General features: G+C 36.9%; 1 protein-coding gene across 1 annotated transcript; it reads left to right on the forward strand.

The window, feature by feature from the left end:
* The first annotated feature begins 21,116 nt into the window (after positions 1–21,116).
* LOC124958982 (olfactory receptor 151) lies at positions 21,117–22,068 on the forward strand. The gene has a single exon (XM_047517607.1). The coding sequence runs from the start codon at positions 21,139–21,141 to the stop codon at positions 22,066–22,068; it is 930 nt and encodes a 309-aa protein (XP_047373563.1). The 5' UTR covers positions 21,117–21,138.
* Positions 22,069–24,125: the final 2,057 nt, after the last annotated feature.

Here is a 24,125-nt window from a genome sequence, read left to right on the forward strand (position 1 = left end):
CTCTCAAAAAAGAAAAAAAAGAAAGAAAGAAAGAAAGAAAGAAAGAAAGAAAGAAAGAATATATTCTTTATGAATGATTTTTATTGAATATATCCTCTTTAACATATCAAAAGAATCTACTGTTTTCCTAGATAGTCTCAACAAATACAACCAGTGTATATATATATACTTCAAATGACTTTCTTATGCTGCCAATGCTATTTCCTTTTTTTTTTCCTTCTAATATGTTATGGTAATACATAGGATATTTTAGAGATTTTTGAGGAGAAAATTTCATGGAATATTTGTCTCTGAACACCCCCATTAAAAAGAAAGACAACTAGATAGCAAAACCCAACTCCATAAATGGCATCTATAACAAAAACATACTATCCCTTTTAGCCATAAACACAAGCAAATGGGCTACAAATCTACATAGCATCAGCATCTGTGCAGGAAGAAACAGAAAAACACTACAGGACATCTGCTAAACCTAAAAATTCCAAATTGATAGCATTTCCTGAGTATAACAACAAGCCAGTTTTAGAATAGTATCTAACACTTGGAAGTGTTGCTTATGCTCTAATAACAGGTAAATCGGGAGCACTATGATAACATCTGAAGCAACTACGGCAGTTTTGGTTGTATGAACTATCAAAACTGCCTACAAGAATCAACTGGTAGAAATAAAATCCACACTCAAGAGAACAGCAACAACAGAGACAAAAGAAAGGAGAGGTCCAGATAAAAGCAGAAAGGGAACAGTGCCAGGAGATCGCAGGCAGAAAGGCATCATATTCTTTAACACTTCACAGAAAACAGAGGGACTCCTCTAGGTGTGAAGGTAGAACAGTAATTTGATATAGAAATAAAAAATATAAAATAATCAAGGTGAAATCCAAAGTAAAATTATTACAAGAAAAAGTAATGGCTTTCCTGTAAGAATTATAAAACAAATCACATAGAAATTATCTCTGTCTGAATACATACTGTAACATTGTTTCCAATGAGCTAAAAACACATTATGAAAATGGTACAAGGTAGGAAAAAACAATAAAATGTAAATCTTTTTAAAAATCATACCTTAAGCAATAGAACTAGGTAAATTATTCAAAAATAAAGGAATAAATTATTACCTCATGTACATATGTGACTGCATGACCGATATGATCCTACAACATATACAATCAGAAAAATGAGAAATTACATCCCATTTATGTATGATTTATCAAAAATATGAATGCAATCAATCAACAACATCTCTAGTAATTAGAGAAATGCAAATCAAAACTACCCTAAGATTTCATCTTACTCCAATTAGAATGGCCATTAACAAGAATACAAGCAACAATAGGTGTTGGTGAGGATGTGGGGCAAAAGGTACACTCATACATTGCTGGTGGGGCTGCAAATTAGTGCAACCACTCTGAAAAGGAGTATGGAAAAAATTTGGAATGGAACCACCATTTGACCCAGACATTCCACTCCTTGGTTTGTACCTAAAGGACTTAAAATCAGCATACTACAAGTGATACAGTCACATCAATGTTTATAGCAGCTCAATTCACAATAGCCAGGTTGTGAAACCAACCTAGATACCCTTCAATAGATGAATGGATAAAGAAACAGTGATATAACAGTGATATATATATATATATATATATATATATATATATATATACATATATATATATACACATACAATGAATATTACTCAGCCATAAAGAAGAATAAAATTATGGCATGCTGGTAATGAATGGAGTTACAAAATATCATGCTAAGTGAGATAAGCCAATCCCAAAAAACTAATGTTTTCTCTGATAAGTGGGGCCGATACATAGCAGAGAAGGGAGGGGTTAAGGGAAGAATGGAGGAATGTTGAATTCTGTAGAGGGAAATGAAGGTAGGGGTAATGAAAGATGGTGGAATGAGGCAAACATCATTACCCTATGTATATGTATATGTATGATTACATGAATGGTATAACTCTACATCATGTACAACCAGAGAAATGAAAAGTTGTATTCCATTTGTGTACAATGAATCAAAATGCATTCTGCTGTCACGTACAACTAATTAGAACATAAAAATTTTTAAAAGAATGTTTAAAACAAAAAATAAAGGAAAAAAATAATTTCACAAATTAGGACTGAATGAGAACTGACAGAAAATAAATAAGTACAACAGATAATACCTTAGAAGAAGTAAAAGGTGAAAAACAGGAAAATGGAAAAGGAAAAATCATGAGGGTTTATGGGAAAGTAACAGATGTAGAAACTGGGCAAAGAAGATCTAACTGGAATAGAGTAGAAGCCCTAATAGAGAAATCCAGACCAAGAGAACACAACAAATTATGTATCAAGAAAATGCTCCTGCTTAAAAAGAATAGGGATAAAACCACCATATGACCCAGATATCCCACACCTCAGTATTAGTCAAAAGAACTAAAATAAGCATACTACAGTGATACAGTCACATGGATGTTTACTGCAGTACCATTCACATTATCCAAGTTATAGAACCAACTCAGGTGACTGTCAACGGATGATTGGATAACAAAAATATGGTATATATACACAATGGAGTTTTATTCAGCCATAAAGAAGAATGAAATTATGGCATTTGCCAGTAAATGGATGGAACTGAAAAATGTCATGCTAAGTATGGTTTATCATATGCAGAAGCTAGATCAAAGTAAGAGTTGGATCTCATGAAAATAGAGGGAAGATCAGTGAAGTAGAGTAGGGAGATTAAGCGGGAGGGAGGAGGAATGGGAAAAGGGAGAAAATGCAGAATGAATATGACAAAATTACACTATGTACATGTATAAGTATGCCACAGTGAGTTCTACATTTATGTACATCTACATAATGTATATTCTACATTATGTATATCTACAAAGCACCAGTTTAAATAAATAAATAGAAGGCAGACCAATAAAGTACAGGTAGGAGAACATGGAAAGAGGAAACACTGGGGACTGCAATTGAGCAAATTAAATTCTATGTATGTATGCTTATGTCAAAATGAACACCCATTAGGTATGGTATTAATGCACTAAAAGCATTTTTACATATTTTTTAAATTTTTTTACATGACAGTAGAGTGTATTTTGAAAATTATACATACATAGAATAAGTATAACTTGTTCCAAGTAGGATCCCATTATTGTGGTTGTACATAATATGGAGTTACTTTGGTCATGTATTCATATAAAGATAGGAAAGATATGTCTGATTGATTCTACTGTCTTTCCTATTCCCATCTCTGATCCCTTCCCTTCATTCCCCTTTATCTAGTCCAATGAACTTCTAATCTTCCCCTCCCTTGTTGTGGGTTAGCATCCACAAATCAGAAAGGACATTCTGCCTAATAAAAGCATTAAAAAAAGAAGAAGAAGAAATCCATTTTGCTTACTTTTGTTAATCTTTAATTACATTTTATTATCAAAATATTCATTTACAAAAAGGAATTTCTTTCAGGGAGAGTCACATGTTTGCTAGTATTAAAACAAACAACTCCTAAGCAATGTTTTGTTTCAATAAACTAAAATGCAAACAAAAAAGAAAGAAAGAAAGAAAGAATTCCTGGTGTTAAAAATAGAATTGGGGCTGGGGAGATAGCTCAGCTGGTAGAGGGCTTGCCTCGCAAGCACAAGGCCCTGAGTTCGATCCCCAGTACCGCAAAAAAAATAAAAAATAAATATAAAAATAAAAATAGAATTGAAGCGACATACTAATAAGGGAGACCACACCTAAGAAAACTTCCCCAGAGTAAATATCAATAAAAGTACTAGTAAAATTATTAGACTTAAAAAACAGAGAGCCTCTTAGAATTTCATGTTCCTAATTTCCTTAGTTCTATTTGAAATGACCTGAAAACCATCATGAATCCAGAAATGATGAGCCTCTCTAGCACTTAGTTTTCTTCTGGAATATATTCTCCTCACTAAAGTACCAAATTTCTAAGACAAAAGATTAATTCTATGTCTGAAGAATGAAATGTAAGAGGTAATTTCAAAATATCTTGTCATTATCAGATTATAAGGCAGGTATTAAAGGCTACAGCTCTGGGTTGAAAAGTATTCAGAGACAAACTGAAAAGAATTCTAGAGTCCAAAAACAGAAAATTTTGATCAAGAAAAGGAATAACTGCAATAGATTAGAAAACATAAAATATATTTTTGTTGGTGAATTTATATGAATATATTAGCCATTGGTAATCTGCCTTTATCCATGGCACCTGTTTTTGTTCTCATGCTTTGAAGACTTGTCTGTTGTTTCATAAGACAGCACGGGAAGGTACCATACTTCACCTCTGAAAGACTTCTGCTAGTGGCACTCTGGAATTTCTTTTAGTTAAGTCTTTTAGATATAACATGTATTATTATCACTGTGGATTCACTTGTTAGGTATATTTTTCAACTTTTGTTACGTTCGGGGATTTTTTTTTGTTTTTTTGTTTTTATGGGGTTTGTTTGTTTTTTGTTTTGCAGTGCTGGGGATCAAACCCAGGGCCTTGTACATGTGAGGTTAACACTCTACCAACTGAGCTATATACCGAGTCCTATTTTTTTCAATTTTTGAAGAAATAAATTTTGAGGAGGTATAAGAAAAGAATGCATCTTAAAAAATGTTACAATGAAGCCTACCACTGACATTTAACTATTAGAAATTTTAAGGGTGTTGAACATCTGTAATAGATAGTTCAGGGAATTAACCAAAGAGTTGTGAGCTCACCAAATATATTTCAGTATAGATTTTGTCTTTTTCAAATAAACTTAAAGAAAAAAGTTCACCATTAAAATTTGAGTGCCAGAGTCTGCCATTGCTGTTCCACATCTCGTTACGTTTACATTCCTTTGTTGCGCTTATATTTTCATAAGCTTTTAGCAGGTAAATGTTGAACACTTCTGCTTCATGGTCAAGAAAAAATCATAAGCCATTGATATGGGCAACTGACTTGTCTGTTTTCTTCTTTTTCCATGACTATACCTACTGCCTCATTGTGATTTATAAGCAAAACTGGAAAGCCTACTAAATAAATGTTTTGTAATTTATCTAGAAATAATACAGAAAATATTTCTATTATTTTTGGTAAAGAAAATAAATTTGTATAGTTTATTTCAATCAAAATAAAGGTTAATTTTGTTTAAGAAGAAGAAAAATAATGTACTACCTTTGGAAGATAACAAAACATCAAGTAATCATTTTGAAAATTAGAAAATGAATGAATCTGTGAAGCAAAGAATGAGAGAAGAAAGCAAATGCAGGCAATGAATGATCACTCTGATAAACAGTTAAAAGAGCAAATGCAGGAAGCAAAAGATCATTTCAATAAAGAGATAGAAATTCTAGGGAAAAAAAAACAGAAATCCTTGAAATGAAGGAAACAATAAACCTAATTTAAAACTCAATAGAAATCATCACCAACAGATTAGATCACTTGGAAGACAGAACCTCAGACAATGAAAACAAAATATTTAATCTTGAAAATAAAGTTGACCAAACAGAGAAAATAATAAGAAATCATGAATGGAACATCTAAAAATTAAGGGATATCATGAAAAGACCAAATTTAAGAATTATTGGGATTGAGGAAGGCACAGAGATACAAACTAAAGGAAAGAAAAATCTATTCGATAAAATAATATCAGAAAATTTCCCAATTCTGATAAATGAAATGGAAAATCAAATACAAGAGGCTTACAGGAACAAATGAACAAAATTACAACAGATTCACACCAAGGCATATTATAATGAAAATACCTAACATACAAATAAAGATAGAATTTTAAAGGCTGCAAGAGAAAAGCATCAGATTACATATAGGTGGAAACCAGTATGGATCTCAGCAGATTTCTCAACCCAGACCCTAAAGTTAGAAGGGTCTGGAACAACATATTTCAAGTTCTGAAAGAACATGGATGCCAGCAAAATTAACCTTCAGATTTGATGATGAAATGAAATCCTTCCATGATAAACAAAAGTTAAAAAATTTACAAATAGAAAGCCTGCACTACAGAACATTCTCAGAAAATATTCCATGAGGATGAAATGAAAAACAACAATGTAAGTCAGCAAAGGGAGGAACTACCCTAAAGAAAAAGTCAATCAAAGAAGAAATCAAACCAAGTTAAAAACCAAAAATAAGACAAAATGATCAGGAATACAAATCACATCTCAATAATAATCCTGAATGCTAATGACATAAACTCATTAATCAAAAGACATAGACTGGCAGACTGGATTAAAAGGAAAGACCCAAAAATATGCTGCCTTCAAGAGACTCATCTCATAGAAAAATACATCCACAGACTAAAGGCAGAAGGATGGGAAAAAACATACCATGCAAACAGACCCAGTAAAAAAGTGGGGCTTTCCATCCTCAGCAGATAAAGTGGACTACAAGCCAAAGTTAGTCAGACACGATAAGGAAGGACATTTCATATTGCTTAAGGGAACCACAATCGGCAAGACATAATGATTGCAAATATTTATGCCCCAAACAATGGTGCATCCATGTACGTCAAACAAATCCTTCTCAATTCCAGGAACCAAATAGACCACAACACAATAATACTGGGTGACTTTAACACACCTCTCTCATCAATGGATAAATCTTCCAAACAAAAACTGAAGAAACCATAGAACTCAAGAACACAATCAATAACTTAGACTTAACAGACATATATAGAATATTTCATCTATCAACAAGAGAATACACTTTCTTTTCAGCAGCACATGAATCCCTCTCTAAAATAGACCATATGTTATGCCACAAAGCAGCCCTTAGAAAATACAAAAAAATAGGGATACTACCTTGTATTCTATCAGATCATAATGGAATGAAATTAGAAATCAATGATAAAATAAAAAACAGAAACTACTACAACACCTGAAGGCTAAATAATGTGCTATTGAATGATGCACGGATAACACAAGACATCAAGAAGAGATTTAAAAAAAAAATTCTTAGGCATAAACAAGAACAATGATACAACATACCAAAATCTCTGGGTCACTATGAAAGCAATACTAAGAAGAAAATTTATTCCATGGAGCACATTTAATAAAAGAATAAGAAGTCAACAAATTAATGACCTAACATTACATCTTAAAGCCCTAGAAAAAGAAAAATAGTTCAACACCAAAGGTACTAGAAGATAGGAAATAATTAAAATCTGAGCTGAAATTAAAACAAAAAGGACATTTCAAATACTTGACAAAAAGTTGGTTCTTTGAAAAAATAAACAAAATTGATAAGCCCTTAGCCACACTAACAAAGAGATGGAGAGCGAAAACTCAAATTACTACAACCCATGATGAAAAAGAAAATACCATGGCAAACACCACTGAAATACAAAACATAACTAGAAGCTACATTGAAAATCTATACTCCCACAAAATAGAAAATCTCAGAGACATCGACAAATTTCTAGAGACATATGATCCTCCCAAACTGAATCAGGAGGACATACACAATTTAAACAGATCAGTTTCAAGCAATGAAATAGAAGCCATCAAAAGCCTACCAACCAAGAAAAGCCCAGGACCAGATGAATTCTCAGTCAAGTTCTACAAGACTTTCAAAGAAGTACTAATAGCAATACTCCTCAAGGTATTCCAGGAAGTAGAAAAGGAGGGAACCCTCCAATCTCATTCTATGAAGCTAGTAACACCCTGACACCAAAACCAGACAAAGACACATCAAGTAAAGAAAACTTCAGACCAATATCCCTAATGAACATAGACACAAAAATCCTTAACAAAATTCTGGCAAATTGCATACAAAAATATATTAAAAAGATAGTGCACCATAATCAAGTATGATTCATCCCAGGGTTGCAAGGTTGGTTCAACATCCAGAAATCAATAGATGTAATTCATCACATCAATACACTTAAAGTTAAGAATCACATGACTACATCAATACACACAGAAAAAGCATGTGATAAAATGCAGCACCCCTTCATGCTCAAAATACTAGAAAAAATAAGGATAGTAGGAACATACCTCAACATTGTAAAGGCTATCTATGCTAAGCCCATGGCCAACATCATTCTAAATGGAGAAAAACTGAGGTTTTCAAGATGGCGGACTAGAGGGCGGCTGCATTTCATGTTGCTCCAGGACTCAAGATTCAAAAGAGGAGATAATGACTTGGGACCAACTCAAAGCCGCCGGGTGAGTTTCTCCCATAGGGGAGGCGTCCCGGATGGGGCAGTAGCCCCGGAACACAGAGAACTTTGTGAAATAGAGTGGCTCGGCGAGACGCCCCTCCCCCCACTGGAGCGGTAAACACGGACAGCAAAGCGGAGCGAAAAAATGGCGGATTGAAGTTTCCAGGACTGTGGGCAGCTTCTCTAACCTAAGGAGACTCGTCTGCGAAGGGTGAGGCTCCCAGGCCCAGGAGGTAGGTCCGGGCCTCTGGGAACTTTCCTGGGAAGGCTGCCCTGCCCAGGCGGCAAGACACACCTCCCCCCGCTGGAGCAGTGAACTCGGAAAGCAGGGATCTCGCAGAGGAGGCTGCGCAACACACCGCTTGGTTTTGGAGCAATCTGCCGGGGCTCCGGCGGCTGCCAGAGAAAGAGTGGAGCAGCAAGCTATTTGGACTCAGCAACCGCCTGAACAACGGGGAGGGGGCTGTCCTGAGGAGGTGGAGGTGCGCAGTGAGTGGCTTGGTCTCCAAGCACCCACACAGAACACCGGGTGGCTGCCTGGAGGAAGAGACGAGCGACGGGTCACTGGGGCTTGGAGCATATGTACGAGGCTCCAAGTGACTGCTCAGAGGATGGGTCGCATAGCCAGGCAATTAGGTGTATAGTACGGTCCGGTCCAGGGACCTAGGCACCTTTTCTTGAATGAACTACACAGAGACAAGCTGAGGGGCGGAGCGAAGGTTCCAGAACTGCGGGCAGCTTCTCTAAGAAGGGACAACCTAAGGAGACTCGTCTACGAAGGGTGAGGCTCCCAGGCCCAGGAGGTAGGTCTGGGCCCCTGGGAACGCTGCCTGGGAAGGCTGCCCTGCCCAGGCGGCAAGACACACCTCCCCCCGCTGGAGCAGTGAACTTGGAAAGTGGGGAACTTTGCACAGGAGGCCGAGCAGCACACCTCTTGGTTTTTTGGAGCAATCTGCCGGGGCTCCAGCAGCTGCCAGAGAAAGAGTTGGGCGGTGAGCTATTTGGACTCAGCAACCGCCTGAACAACGGGGAGGAGGCTGTCCTGAGGAGGTGGAGGTGCGCAGTGAGTGGCTTGGTCTCCAAGCACCCACACAGAACACCGGGTGGCTGCCTGGAGGAAGAGACGAGTGACGGGTCACTGGGGCTTGGAGCATATGTACGAGGCTCCAAGTGACTGCTCAGAGGAGGGGTTGCATAGCCAGGCGATTAGGTGCAAAGCACGGTCCGATCCGGGGACCTAAGCACCTTTTCTTGAAAGAGCTACACAGAGACAAGCTGAGGGTGAAGCGAAGGTTCCAGGACTGCGGGCAGCTTCTCTGAGGAGGGGCTACCTAAGGAGACTCATCTGCGAAGGGCAGGGCTCCCAGGCCCAGGAGGTAGGTCCAGGCCCCTGGAAACGTTGCCTGGGAAAACTGCCCTGCCCAGGCAGTAGTTGTGGACGGAGGGGAACCTCTAGGAGGGGAACTGACTTGCGAGACCTCCCCACCGGGTGAATCTTCCCCACCGGGTGAGGTTTTCCCACAAGGACGGTAAAACCAGAGACACAGGCCCAAACAGGCCTTGCCTCACCTTGCAGTCTAGTTCCCCTTTGGATGACCATTGGTCAACAAGTAGAGGCACCTCTGCCCACTAGCAGGGACTATACCCCACCTGAAGACCACCACCCCTAGAGAGGCAGCTACCTAGGGGAACACTGCAGTATCAACTTCCTCTAAGATTCAGGCTACTGAAGGATAAGAGGGGATACACTAGTAATCTTCAGGGACATTATAAGTCAATAGAGGAAATCTGCAACATCTCAGCAGTCCACTGACACCTGAACGACATGAGAAAACAAGGGAAGAAAATGCCTCAAGCAAATCTGGATGTTACATCAATAAAATCCAATGACAGCATGGCAGAAGAAATGTCAGAAAGGGAGTTCAGAATGTACATAATCAACATGATAAGGGAAGCAAATGATGAAATGAAAGAGCAAATGCAGGCATTGAATGAACGCACCAATAGACAGTTAAAAGAGCAAATTCAGGAAGCAAAAGACCATTTCAATAAAGAGTTAGAGATATTGAAAAAAAACCAAACAGAAATCCTTGAAATGAAGGAAACAATAAACCAAATTAAGAACTCCATAGAAAGCACAACCAATAGGATAGAACACCTGGAAGACAGAACCTCAGATATTGAAGACAAAATATTTAACCTCGAAAACAAAGTCAAACAAACAGAGAAAATGGTAAGAAATCATGAACAGAATCTCCAAGAACTATGGGATATCATGAAAAGGCCAAATTTGAGAATTATTGGGATTGAGGAAGGCTTAGAGAAACAAACCAAAGGAATGAACAACCTATTCAATGAGATAATTTCAGAAAATTTCCCAAATCTGAAGAATGAAATGGAAAATCAAGTTCAAGAGGCTTATAGGACTCCAAATACACAAAATTACAACAGACCCACACCAAGGCACATTATAATGAAAATACCTAACATACAAAATAAAGACAGAATCTTAAAGGCTGTGAGAGAAAAGAACCAAATTACATTCAGGGGGAAACCAATACGGACATCAGCAGATTTTTCAATCCAGACCTTAAAAGCTAGAAGGGCCTGGAATAACATTTTTCAAGCCCTAAAAGAAAATGGATGCCAACCAAGAATCTTATACTCAGCAAAACTTACCTTCAGATTTGACGACGAAATAAAATCCTTCCATGATAAACAAAAGCTAAAAGAATATACAAAAAGAAAGCCAGCATTACAGAACATTCTCAGCAAAATATTCCATGAAGAAGAGATGAAAAACAAAGAAGCAAATCAGCAAAGGGAGGAGATATCCTAAAGGAAATCTCAAATAAAGAGGAACCAAGTCATGTCAAAAATAAGCAAATAAATGAATAAAATGAGTCAAATGACCGGGAATACAAATCATATCTCAATAATAACCCTGAATATTAACGGCCTGAATTCATCAATCAAAAGATATAGACTGGCAGATTGGATAAAAAAGAAAGATCCAACAATATGTTGCCTGCAAGAGACTCATCTCTTAGAAAGAGATACCCAAAGACTAAAGGTGAAAGGATGGGAAAAAACTTACCATGCACATGGACCCAGCAAAAAAGCTGGGGTATCCATCCTCATTTCAGATAAAGTGGACTTCAAGCCAAAGTTAGTCAGAAGGGATAAAGAAGGACATTTCATACTGCTTAAGGGAACCAAAAATCAGCAAGACATAACAATCATAAATATCTATGCCCCAAACAGTGGCTCACCCATGTATGTCAAACAAATCCTTCTCAATCTCAGAAACCAGATAGACCACAATACAATAATACTAGGTGATTTTAACACGCCTCTCTCACCACTGGACAGATCTTCCAAACAAAAATTGAACAAAGAAACCATAGATCTCAATAACACAATCAATAATTTAGACTTAACAGACATTTATAGAATATACCATCCAACGAAGAGTGAATACACTTTCTTCTCAGCAGCACATGGATCCTTCTCTAAAATAGACCATATATTATGCCACAAAGCTAATGTTAGCAAATACAAGAAGATAGAGACACTTCCTTGTATTTTATCAGATCATAATGGATTGAAGTTAGAAATAAACAAAAGAGTAAAAAAACAGAAATTACTCCAACACCTGGAGATTAAACAATATGCTATTATATGAGGAATGGATAACAGAAGATATTAGGAAGGAAATTAAAAAATTCTTAGAGTTAAATGAGAACAAAGAAACATCATATCAAAATCTCTGGGACACTATGAAAGCAGTACTTAGAGGAAAATTTATTTCATGGAGCGCATTCAATAAAAGAAGCAAAACTCAACAAATAAACAACCTAACACTACAGCTCAAAGCCCTAGAAAAAGAAGAACAGACCAACACCAAAAGTAGTAGAAGACAGGAAATAGTTAAACTCAGAGCTGAAATCAATGAAATTGAAACAAAAGAAACAATACAAAAAATTGACAAAATAAATAGTTGGTTCTTCGAAAAAATAAACAAAATTGATAAACCTTTAGCCACACTAACAAAGAGAAGATGAGAGAAAACCCAAATCACCAAAATTCGGAATGAACAAGGAAATATCACAACAGACACGATTGAAATACAAAACATAATTAGAAGCTATTTTGAAAATCTATACTCCAACAAAATAGAAAATTTCAAAGATATCAACAAGTTTCTAGAGACCTATGAATTGCCTAAACTAAACGAGGAGGACATACACAATTTAAATAGACCAATTTCAAGTAATGAAATAGAAGAAGTCATCAAAAGCCTACCAACAAAGAAAAGTCCAGGACCTGATGGTTTCTCAGCCAAGTTCTACAAAACCTTTAAAGAAGAGTTCATTCCAATACTTCTCAAAGTATTCCATGAAATAGAAGAGGAGGGAACCCTCCCAAACTCATTCTACGAAGCCAATATCACCCTGATACCTAAACCAGACAGAGACACATCGAGGAAAGAAAATTTCAGACCAATATCCTTAATGAACATCGACACAAAAATTCTCAACAAAATTTTAGCAAATCGCATACAAAACATATTAAAAAGATAGTGCACCATGATCAAGTGGGTTTTATCCCAGGGATGCAAGGTTGGTTCAACATCAGGAAATCAATAAATGTAATTCACCATATCAACAGACTTAAAGTCAAGAATCACATGATTATTTCAATAGATGCAGAAAAAGCATTTGATAAAATACAGCACCCTTTCATGCTCAAAACACTAGAAAAAATAGGGATAGTGGGAACGTTCCTTAACATTGTAAAGGCCATCTATGCTAAGCCCATGGCTAATATCATTCTTAATGGTGAAAAACTGAAAGCATTCCCCCTAAAATCTGGAACAAGGCAGGGATGCCCTCTCTCACCACTCCTATTCAATATCGTCCTTGAAACTCTAGCCAGAGCAATTAGACAGACCAAAGAAATTAAAGGGATACGAATTGGAAAAGAAGAACTCAAACTATCCCTATTTGCTGATGATATGATTATATACTTAGAGGAACCAGGAAATTCCACCAGAAAACTCTTAGAACTCATAAGTGAATTCAGTAAAGTAGCAGGATACAAGATCAATGCTCATAAATCCAATGCATTTTTATACATAAGTGATGAATCTTCAGAAAGAGAAGTTAGGAAAACTACCCCATTCACAATAGCCTCGAAAAAAAATATATACTTGGGAATCAATCTCACAAAAGAGGTGAAAGACCTCTACAATGAGAACTCCAGAACACTAAAGAAAGAAATTCAAGAACACCTTAGAAGATGGAAAGATCTCCCATGTTCCTGGATAGGCAGAATTAATATTGTCAAAATGGCCATACTACCAAAAGTACTATACAGATTCAATGCAATTCCAATTAAAATCCCAATGATGTACCTTACAGAAATAGAGCAAGCAATTATGAAATTCATCTGGAAGAATAAAAAACCCAGAATAGCTAAAGCAATCCTTGGCAGAAAGAGTGAAGCAGGGGGTATCGCAATACCAGATCTTCAACTCTACTACAAAGCAATAGTAACAAAAACGGCATGGTATTGGTACCAAAATAGACAGGTAGATCAATGGTACAGAATAGAGGACACGGACACAAACCCAAATAAATATAATTTCCTCATACTAGACAAAGGGGCCAAAAATATGCAATGGAGAAAAGATAGCCTCTTCAACAAATGGTGCTGGGAGAATTGGAAATCCATATGCAACAGAATGAAACTAAACCCATATCTCTCACCATGCACGAAACTAAACTCAAAATGGATTAAGTACCTCGGAATCAGACCAGAGACCCTGCATCTTATAGAAGAAAAAGTAGGTCCAGATCTTCAACATGTCGGCTTAGGACCAGACTTTCTCAACAGGACTCCCTTAGCACAAGAAATAAAAGCAAGAATCAACAACTGGGATAGATTCAAACTAAAAAGCTTTCTCTCAGCAAAGGAAACTATCAGCAATGTGAAGAAAGAGCCTACAGAGTGGGAGAAAATCTTTGCCACTCATACTTCAGATAGAGCACTAATCTCCAGAATCTATAAAGAACTCAAAAAACTCAACACCAAGACTACAAATAACCCAATCGACAAATGGTCTAAGGAAATGAACAGACACTTCACAGAAGAAGACCTACAAACAATCAACAAACATATGGAAAAATGTTCAACATCTCTAGTAATAAGAGAAATGCAAATCAAAACCACCCTAAGATTCCATCTCACCCCAATCAGAATGGCGATTATCAAGAATACAAGCAACAACAGGTGTTGGCGAGGATGTGGGGAAAAAGGTACACTCATACATTGCTGGTGGGGTTGCAAATTAGTGCAGCCACTCTGGAAGGCAGTATGGAGATTCCTTAGAAAACTTGGAATGGAACTACCATTTGACCCAGCTATCCCACTCCTTGGCCTATACCCAAAGGACTTAAAATCAGCATACTACAGAGATACAGCTACATCAATGTTCATTGCTGCTCAATTCACTATAGCCAGATTGTGGAACCAACCTAGATGCCCTTCAGTTGATGAATGGATAAAGAAACTGTGGCATATATATATAATGGAATATTACTCAGCCATAAAGAATGATAAAATTATGGCATTTGCAGGCAAATGGACGAAATTGGAGAATATCATGCTAAGTGCGATAAGCCAATCTCAAAAAACCAAAGGAAGAATGATCTCGCTGATAAGTGGATGATGATACATAATGGGGCCTGGGAGGGGTTAGTTTTAGGATTAGAGTGAGGGTTAGGGAGGGGGGCAAGAATGGGGGAAGGAAGGACTGTATAGAAGGAAAAGAGGGATGGGAGGGGTGGGGGAAGGGGAAAAAATAACAGAATGAATCAACCAACATCACCCTATGTAAATTTATGATTACACAAATGGTATGCCTTTACTCTATGTACAAACAGAGAAACAACATGTATCCCATTTGTTTACAATAAAAATAAATAAATAAATAAATAAAAAATAAATGGAGAAAAACTGAAAGCATTCCCTCTAAAAACTGGAACAAGGCAGGGATGCCCTCTTTCACCACTTCTATTCAACATCATCCTTGAAACCCTAACCAGAGCAATTAGACAGATCAAAGAAATCAAAGGGATATGAATAGGAAAAGAAGAACTTAAGTTATCACTATTTGCTGATGACATGATTCTATATTTAGAGGATTGAAAAAAACCCCACCAGAAAACTTCTAGAACTAATAAATGAATTCAGTAAAGTAGCAGGATATAAAATCAACACTCATAAATTTAATGCTTTTCTATTCATAAGTGATGAATCCTCTGAAAGACAAATTAGAAAAACTACTCCGCTCACAATAGCCTTAAAAAAAATAAAATACTTGGGAATCAATCAAACAAAAGAGGTAAAAGACCTCTACAGAGAAAACTAAAGAACACTAAAGAAAGAAATTGAAGAAAACCTTAGAAGATGGAAAGATCTCCCAAGTTCTTGGATAGATAGAATTAATATTTTCAAAATGGCCATACTGCCAAAGGCACTATATAGATTCAATGCAATTCCAATTAAAATCCCAATGACGTTCCTCACAGAAATAGAAAAAGCAATCATGAAATTCATCTGGAAGAATAAGAGACCCAGAATAGCCAAAGCAATCCTGAACAGAAAGAGTGATGCAGGAGGTATCACAATACCGACCTTTAACTATACTACAGAGCAATAGTAACAAAAACAACATGGTATTGGCACCAAAATAGACATGTAAACCAATGGTACAGAATAGAAGACACAGACTCAAACACACATAAATACAGTTATCTCATATTAGACAAAGGTGCCAAAAACATACAATGAAGAAAAGATATCCTCTTCAACAAATGGTGCTGGGAAAATTGGAAATCCATATGTAACAAAAGGAAATTAAACCCCTATTCTCTCACTCTCCACAAAACTCATTTCATAATGGATCAAGAATATAGGAATTAGACCAGAGACCCTGCACCAAATAGAAGAAACTATAGGCCCAAATCTTCATCATGTTGGCTTAGTTCCAGACTTCCTTAACAAAACTCCCAAAGCCTGGGCTGGGGAAATAGCTCAGTTGGTAGAGCGCTTGCCTCACAAGCACAAGGCCCTGGGTTCAATCCCCAGCACCACAAAAACAAACAAACAAACAAAAAATGCCCACAGCCCAAGAAATAAAAGTGGGAATTAATAAATGTGATAGATTCAAACTAAAAAGTTTTTTCTCAGCAAAGGAAACAATCAACAATGTGAAGAGAGAGCCTACAGAGTTGAAAAAAATCTTTACCACACTAATATCCAGAATTTATAAAGAACTTACAAAACTTTACACCAAGAATACAAATAACCCAATCAATAAATGGACTAAGGAACTGAGCAGACACTTCATAGAAGTTATACAAACAATCAACGGGTACATGAAAAAATGTTCAACATCTCTACTAATAACAGAAATGCAAATCAAAACTACCCTAAGATTTCATCTCACCCCAATTAGAATGGCTATTATGAAGAATACAAGCAACGGTAGGTGTTGGTGAGGATGTGGGGAAAAAGGTACACTCATACATTGCTGGCGGGGTTGCAAATTAGTGCAGCCACTCTGGAAAGCAGTATGGAGAAATGGAATGGAAAGGAACCACCAGCTATCCCATTCCTTGGCCTATACCCAAAGGACTTAAAATCAGCATACTACAGTGACACAGCCACATCAATGTTTATAGCAGCTCAATTCACAATAGCTAGATTTTGGAACCAACCTAGATGACCTTCAATAGATGAATGGATAAAGAAACAGTGGTATATATACACAGTGGAATATTACTCAGCCATAAAGAAGAATAAAATTATGGCATTTTCAGGTAAATGGATGGAGTTGGAGGGTACCATGCTAAATGAGATAAGCCCATCCCAAAAAACCTAAGGCCAAATGTTTTCTCTGATAAGTTGATGATGATACATAACTTGTGGGTAAGAGAAGAATGGAGGAACTTTGAATTGTGTAGAGGGAAATAAGGGGGCAAGGGGACAGGGGAATGAAATATACTGGAATGAGACAGACATCATTACCCCATGTACATGTTTGATTACATGAATAGTGTGAATCTACATCATGTGCAAGCATAGAAATGAGGAGTTGTACCCCATTTGTGTACAATGAATCAAAATGCAGTCTGTAAAATAAAATTTTTAAAAAAGGAAAATGAAGGTGATGTGTTTTTATCTTAACTTTGGTGGCATATACATTTTATTCAGTTAATAAAATAGCATAAAACAAAATGCAAATACATATCCACACAAAAACAATTAAAATGGCACATACAACCATAGAAATGAAAAGATGTACCCCATTTGCATACAATGAATCAAAATGCAGTTTGTAAAAATTAAAAAAATTTTTAATGAATTAAAAAAAAATCTAAATGGGGAAACCCTAAATAAATTCAATAGATTGTGTCAATGACAGTATCCTGGGTGTGACATTGCACAATTGTTTTGCAAAGTGGTACCTGTATAGGTCGAATGGCATAAAGAATACAACATAGAATCGGGCAATACTGCTTCTTACAGCTGCATGTGAATCTACAATAATTTCCAAATGAAGACTTTAGTTTGAGTCTCCTCTTTAACAATATATTTTTGACCATACTGAATATGTCATGGAAGAAGAAACATTCTTGTGAGCACACATGCCTTATGAATGAGCACATAAAATGCAGAGACCCTCTAAGTCTGCCTTCTGCTGCTCCTCAACCTCCTTCCATTCTACACTGTCAGTCTACATGGACAGCGGCAGGAAGAAAAATTCAAGGAATTAACATTCTTTACTAAAACTACACAGTTTGTTTTAATATCTTTGGATTTGTTTTCAAACCCTTTAAAATAAACATCTCAAAGCTTAGTTGATGATGCACACTAATGAATGCTAACAATTAATAACTACCATAATGGTAAGAAATGTTGATGTTGATGGAAAAAACTGAGATGGTTGTGGAGATGAGAACGAAAATGAGATTGTTGTACTAAAATATTCCAAGTGTAGCTTTAGACTCTAAGCTTCCCTAGCCACAAGATGACCCTACCAATACAAGAAAAAGTAACAGTCCTGAGGGATAAAACATGATTCACAGAGCAGGTTTAAACCAAAACTCTAATTATCCCTTTAGTGAGGATTACAGTCTCCAGAGTGATGGCATCCCATGAGATGTTCTGTTCTGTGATTATAAATTTAAACAGAACCCAAAGTCTTCCAAGCTCTGTGACCCATGTTTCATGACTACTAGACTCTGAGTAAATTTCAACTAGCTATATATCTGTACACTCTCAGCATTTGCTAACTGTTGAAGTCAAAGACATCTCACAAAATTTTCAGGAGAAGGTGTTTCATTTTCCCTCAGCACAGGTATTTAGTTTCATACCTAAAACAAATGTATTCCTCTAGAGGAGGTGGCTTATTTGAAGGTGGGGGTTGTCAGTACCTGGCACATTACAGTGATGAGGCTAGCCTTAGGCTTTAAATTTTTTTATGATAGGAAAGATACAGTCATCTTTGGGATATTTTAGAATTCCAAGGATTGAAATCATTGGAATGAAATATCCTTTGTCAGATTATTTTAATAATATGACGTCAAAGTTTTTGCTTTAACACCTAAAAAAAGATTCATTTTCTCATTTCAAGTCAATTAAGTGTTCAGTGAGTTAAATCATTCATTTGCCTATCACCTTTTAATATGTTGTTGTGTTAAAATATCGTACCTATACTTAATCAGAGTGAACTATGCGTTAGTGTATTTATTAATAGTGGACTCTCTTTCTGAAATTAAGCATAACGTTTTTTTGCAATTTTCCAAAAATTAAAATGTACAAGAAAAATCTTTATTCCATGAATGAACTCTTATTTATAACAGAGGCTACTTACAACCATATATTTATCTTCATCTTCAAGTGCTCTTTTCTCTGTGTTCTGTGTTCTTTGGCAGCAATCCTGAGCTTCTGATGGCTTGGTAGGACTAAAGGTAATGACTACAGTAACTCATGGGAAACATGTCATTCACATTGACCTACTTTATATTATTAGAAAATTGTAGAAGTGAAAAATTAAATCTCAGCTGTCTAGGTTGGTCCTGTACACTGGTGTTATATCACACCCCAATAAGTGAATGGTTTTCATTTTATGAGCTTTGTAAGACACTCTTACCTATAATAATTGTTTTCAAAGTGGATTTTCTGTTTCTTACCATATTAGAGATAGAGATTGAGTAAAGGAGAATATGTGATATTCTTAATCTATTCTTTAGAAAAAATTATTTTGTACTAAATGGAATTAATACTCAAAAACTTAAGCTAACTCTGATAGTAGTTATTATAAAGTTAAATATCTCTTCTCCAAAAAATGTAATATATAAAGCTTACAATGCAATGCACATTTACTTGTCTCTGTGCTACATCCTAAGGATTTTAAACTCTTATTCCTAAGAAATACAGTTAGTGCCAGTTATTATATGAATCAAATGAAATAATTTATTTTAAAATCTTATATAAAAAGGAGGTTAAAAAATATTTCATGCAAACAAATGCATGAATAGAAAATATATGGAAGGTTATTCACCCACCAGTGTAAGGCTCCATGTAGAGAAAAATGAGTTTTGTTTTGGCGTTGTCATATTTCTAATTTACTATAATGCATACAGATTGTCTTTACAATATAAAACATATGCGTAGAAATTAAAAACAAGATCCCTCTTCTATCAGAATTATAATAAATTCATTTTCCTAAATAATAATGAACTTATACATAAAAATAATCTAAAATAAACAATAGTATTGTGGAGACAAAGCAGACTGGTAGTGAGAGTCTTGAATTTTAGGACCAGGTCTGCCTCCAATTACCTGGGACACCATGAATAATTTATTTAACTTTTAGAGCTTCAATTTACTATACAATGAAAAAAACGCAAAACAAACTACAGCATTCCTTTATTTTTGTGCACTAAGCACATATAAAGATGTCACTGTAAGGCATATCACAATCACACATTTCTTAGGCTGCAGGAGTGCAGATTCATAAGGCTACACATGAAAGACAAGGCAAGAAGCTCACAACCAATAGAGAGCAGAGGTAAGTTTGATTCCAAGTTACAAATAATTAGTAGGCCCTGGGCAAGTCACTTTATATCTAGTAACAGTTTTCTCAGTATGACATAGGAATAAAAATTCTGCTCTAAACAGATTACGCCCCATAGTCAAAACTTTTAGAAGCTAGGCAATTGGCTTTAGAAAAACATGTGTAAACTACAGAGGATGGAACAAAAGTTGACAATCATATTATCAGATGTAGAAATTACTTGTCACTCAATGATATGTGACCACCATATCACCCTAACATTGCCTCAGTTTCAGATGTTTCCATGCCTTCACATGGAAGGCACATGCAATTTAGAAATTGCATATACGATAGTGAAATTCCATTTCTGAAACAAATTCAGTCTCCATCTACAAAATATGAAATATACTATTAGTCTGTAGGAGAGGTTCTCAACATGTATGCACCCACATCCAGGAGAGAATCCTGAAACCATGACTTGTCCAGAGATTGCTGGGCTACATTCCAGAGATTCTGATTTAGTTGGATGGGCTAAGACCTGGATGCTCCAAGAAAAGGCAAAGTTGTTGGTCCACAGACAACAAGTAGATCATCAGATCTCGGATTTCTTAGAAGAGAAGAAAGAGTTCTAGATCTTGGTCCCTTTCCTGTCATCTTCAAGATCTCTGAAACACTCAGGAGCTGCCCCTTCACTCACCAAACAGCAGGAGTGAGGGGAAGATCTATCAGCCACAGACAGGATGGCTCATCAGGCACCAAAGGCAGAAAAGTAGCTTCACCAAGCAGTGCAGGGGCAGCCTCTCACAGGTTCTTCTTTACCATCCTCAAAGGCCTCCCACCCGGAGAAATGGCTGCAGAAAATGACTCCACAGTGACAGAGTTCCTTCTTGGGGGATTAACAAACCAGCAGGGGCTCCAGCTGCCCCTCTTCATTCTCTTCCTGGGGATCTACATGGTCACTGTGGTGGGAAACCTGGGCATGATCACCCTCATTTGTCTGAACCCTCAGCTTCACACCCCCATGTACTACTTCCTCAGCAACTTGTCACTTGTGGATTTCTGCTACTCCTCTGTCATTACCCCTAAAATGCTGGTCAACTTTGTGTCCCAGAAGAACGTCATCTCCTACGTGGGTTGCATGTCTCAGCTCTACTTCTTCCTTGTTTTTGTCATTGCCGAGTGTTACATGCTCACAGTGATGGCCTACGACCGCTATGTAGCCATCTGCCACCCTTTGCTTTACAACATCATCATGTCCCAGGCCCTCTGCTCTGTCCTGGTGGCTCTGGTCTATGCTATGGGACTCATTGGTTCAACAATAGAGACGGGTCTCATGTTGAAACTGCACTATTGTGAGCCCCTCATCAGCCACTACTTCTGTGACATCCTCCCCCTGATGAAGCTCTCCTGCTCCAGCACCTATGATGTAGAGATGGCAGTCTTTTTTCTAGCTGGATTCAACATCATAGTCACTAGCTTAACAGTCCTTATTTCCTATGCTTTCATCCTGTCCAGCATCCTCCGTATCAGCTCCACAGCGGGCAGGTCCAAAGCCTTCAGCACCTGCAGCTCCCACCTTGCAGCTGTGGGGCTGTTCTATGGATCTACTGCATTCATGTACTTAAAGCCTTCCACTGCCAGTTCCCTGGCCCAGGAGAATGTGGCCTCTGTGTTCTACACCACAGTGATCCCCATGCTCAACCCCCTGATCTACAGCCTGAGAAACAAAGAGGTAAAGGCTGCCCTGCAGAAGACACTGAAGAGAAAACTCTTCTGATGCAAATGTTCTTGTTCTTCTCAATATAAAAACCAGTTGTTAGAACTATCAGAAGGATGCCCTCTGCTTAACCAACTGAGGTGAGAAACAATCGCCTCTCTATGTAGTTGGGAAAATGCCTACTCTCCTTCTTTCCTTTTCCTTCCCTCCATCTCTTTTCTCATTTTATTTGAAACTTCATATTCTTTCATGTGGGATCCATTTCCTCTACCTTGAGACCTTGCTTAAACATTTATTACATCAATTCTAAGTTAACATAAATTTTCAATATTGAGTGTGGGAGTCATTCATGGTCTTAGTACATTCAATGTAGAAAATATTACTCAATTCCTACTTTGGGCACTTGGGAACATTTAAGGTAAAAAGAATTGAATTTAAGAGTCACCAGCTAGTGATACTCAGTCCTTTTCTAATCCAGATTCCTCCCTCTCCTCTCTTCTACCCTTCTCTAATATTTCTACCTGAGAAGTTCTATCTGATTCTTTTATGTAGTTTTCTTAGTAAAAACAACAACAATAATAATAACACCATTAACATGTTTTGGTGCTTACTCTCAGCCATGCAATGCTTTTTTTTTTTTTTGAGGTTGCTTTTTTAAATTTTTTTTATTTGTTACAATTAGTTATACATGACAGTAGAATGTACTTTGATACATCATATATAATGAAGTATAAGTTCTCATTTTTCTGGTTATACATGATGTTGAATATCACTAGTCTTATAGTTATATATGCACATGGGATAATAATGTCTGATTCATTCTACTATCCTTCCTACCTCATACCCCCTCCCATCCTTCAATCCCCTCTACCTAATATAAAGTAACTCTATTTTTCCCTAGTGCCCCCCCATTGTGAACTAGCATCCACATATCAGAGAAAACATTCGGCCTTTGGTTTGGATGGCTTAATTTCACTTAGCATGATATTCTCCAGTTCCATCCATTTACCGGCAAATGTCATAATTTCATTCTTCTCTAAGGCTGAGTAATATTCCATCATATATATAAGTGTGTGCATGTATACACACACCACATTTTTTTATCCATTCAATCTGTTGAAGGTCACCTCAGTTGGTTCCAGAGTTTAGCTATTGTGAACTGAGCTGCTATAAACATTGATGAGGCTGCATCACTGAATTATACTGATTTTAAGTCCTTTGGGAATAAACCAAGGAGTGGAATAACTGGGTAAAATGGTGGTTTCATTCCAAGTTTTCTGGGGAATCTCCATACCACTTCCATAGTAGTTGCACCATTTTGCAGTTCCACCAGCATGTACCTTTTTCCCCACATCCTTGCCAACATTTATTGTTACTTGTATTCTTGATAATTGCCATTCTGACTGAAGCAAGATGAAATCTTAGGGCAGCTTTGATTTGCATTTCTCTAATTGCTAAAGATGATGAACATTTTTTTCATATGTTTGTTGATCAATTGTATTACTTTTTCAGTGAAGTGTCTGTTCAGTTCCTTAGCCTATTATTGATTGGGTTATTTGTTTTTTTGGTGTTAAATTTTTTGAGTTCTTCATGTATCCTGGAGATTAATGCTCATCAACTCTTCTCAGTGCTTTCTGTTCTGTTTCAATTTCATCTTATCACAGGTACCTACTATGGCAGCCTTATTACATAGACATAGAAACTTGGTTTAGTAACCTGCTTGAGGCCCACAAATAGTAAATAACATAAACTAGACCTCAGCCTGAGTGGCTAGAGAGCCCACACTCTGGCTCTCACACATTGTCCCCTTCACTGTAGGCTGACAGTCCCTTTGAATAGTCTACTAAAACTGCCCTAGCTATGCCATTCCAATTTCAAATGCCTCCTGATAATAATTTTTCAAATCCCCCCTTTTGTCATCTGTCTCAACCTCTTTGTCTTCATGTGCAACATCTTCAAGATGGCAAAAGATTATACCAGGATAATGAACTCCACCAGTTTCACCAGGTTCTTTCAGTTTTAGCACTGAAAGGCCCACATCCTGGGAAATCCCTCAGTCCCATGTAAACCAGATTGACTGCTCACTCCAAGATTTACATTGCTGCAAACTTTCTTTT

The sequence above is a fragment of the Sciurus carolinensis genome, chromosome 11, assembly GCF_902686445.1.
Source record: "Sciurus carolinensis chromosome 11, mSciCar1.2, whole genome shotgun sequence".
Taxonomy (NCBI): Eukaryota; Metazoa; Chordata; class Mammalia; order Rodentia; family Sciuridae; genus Sciurus; species Sciurus carolinensis.

Bases quoted from the DNA above. Each gene is read 5' to 3' on its own strand.
- LOC124958982 (XM_047517607.1), top strand. From the start codon at position 21,139: ATGGCTGCAGAAAATGACTCCACAGTGACAGAGTTCCTTCTTGGGGGA.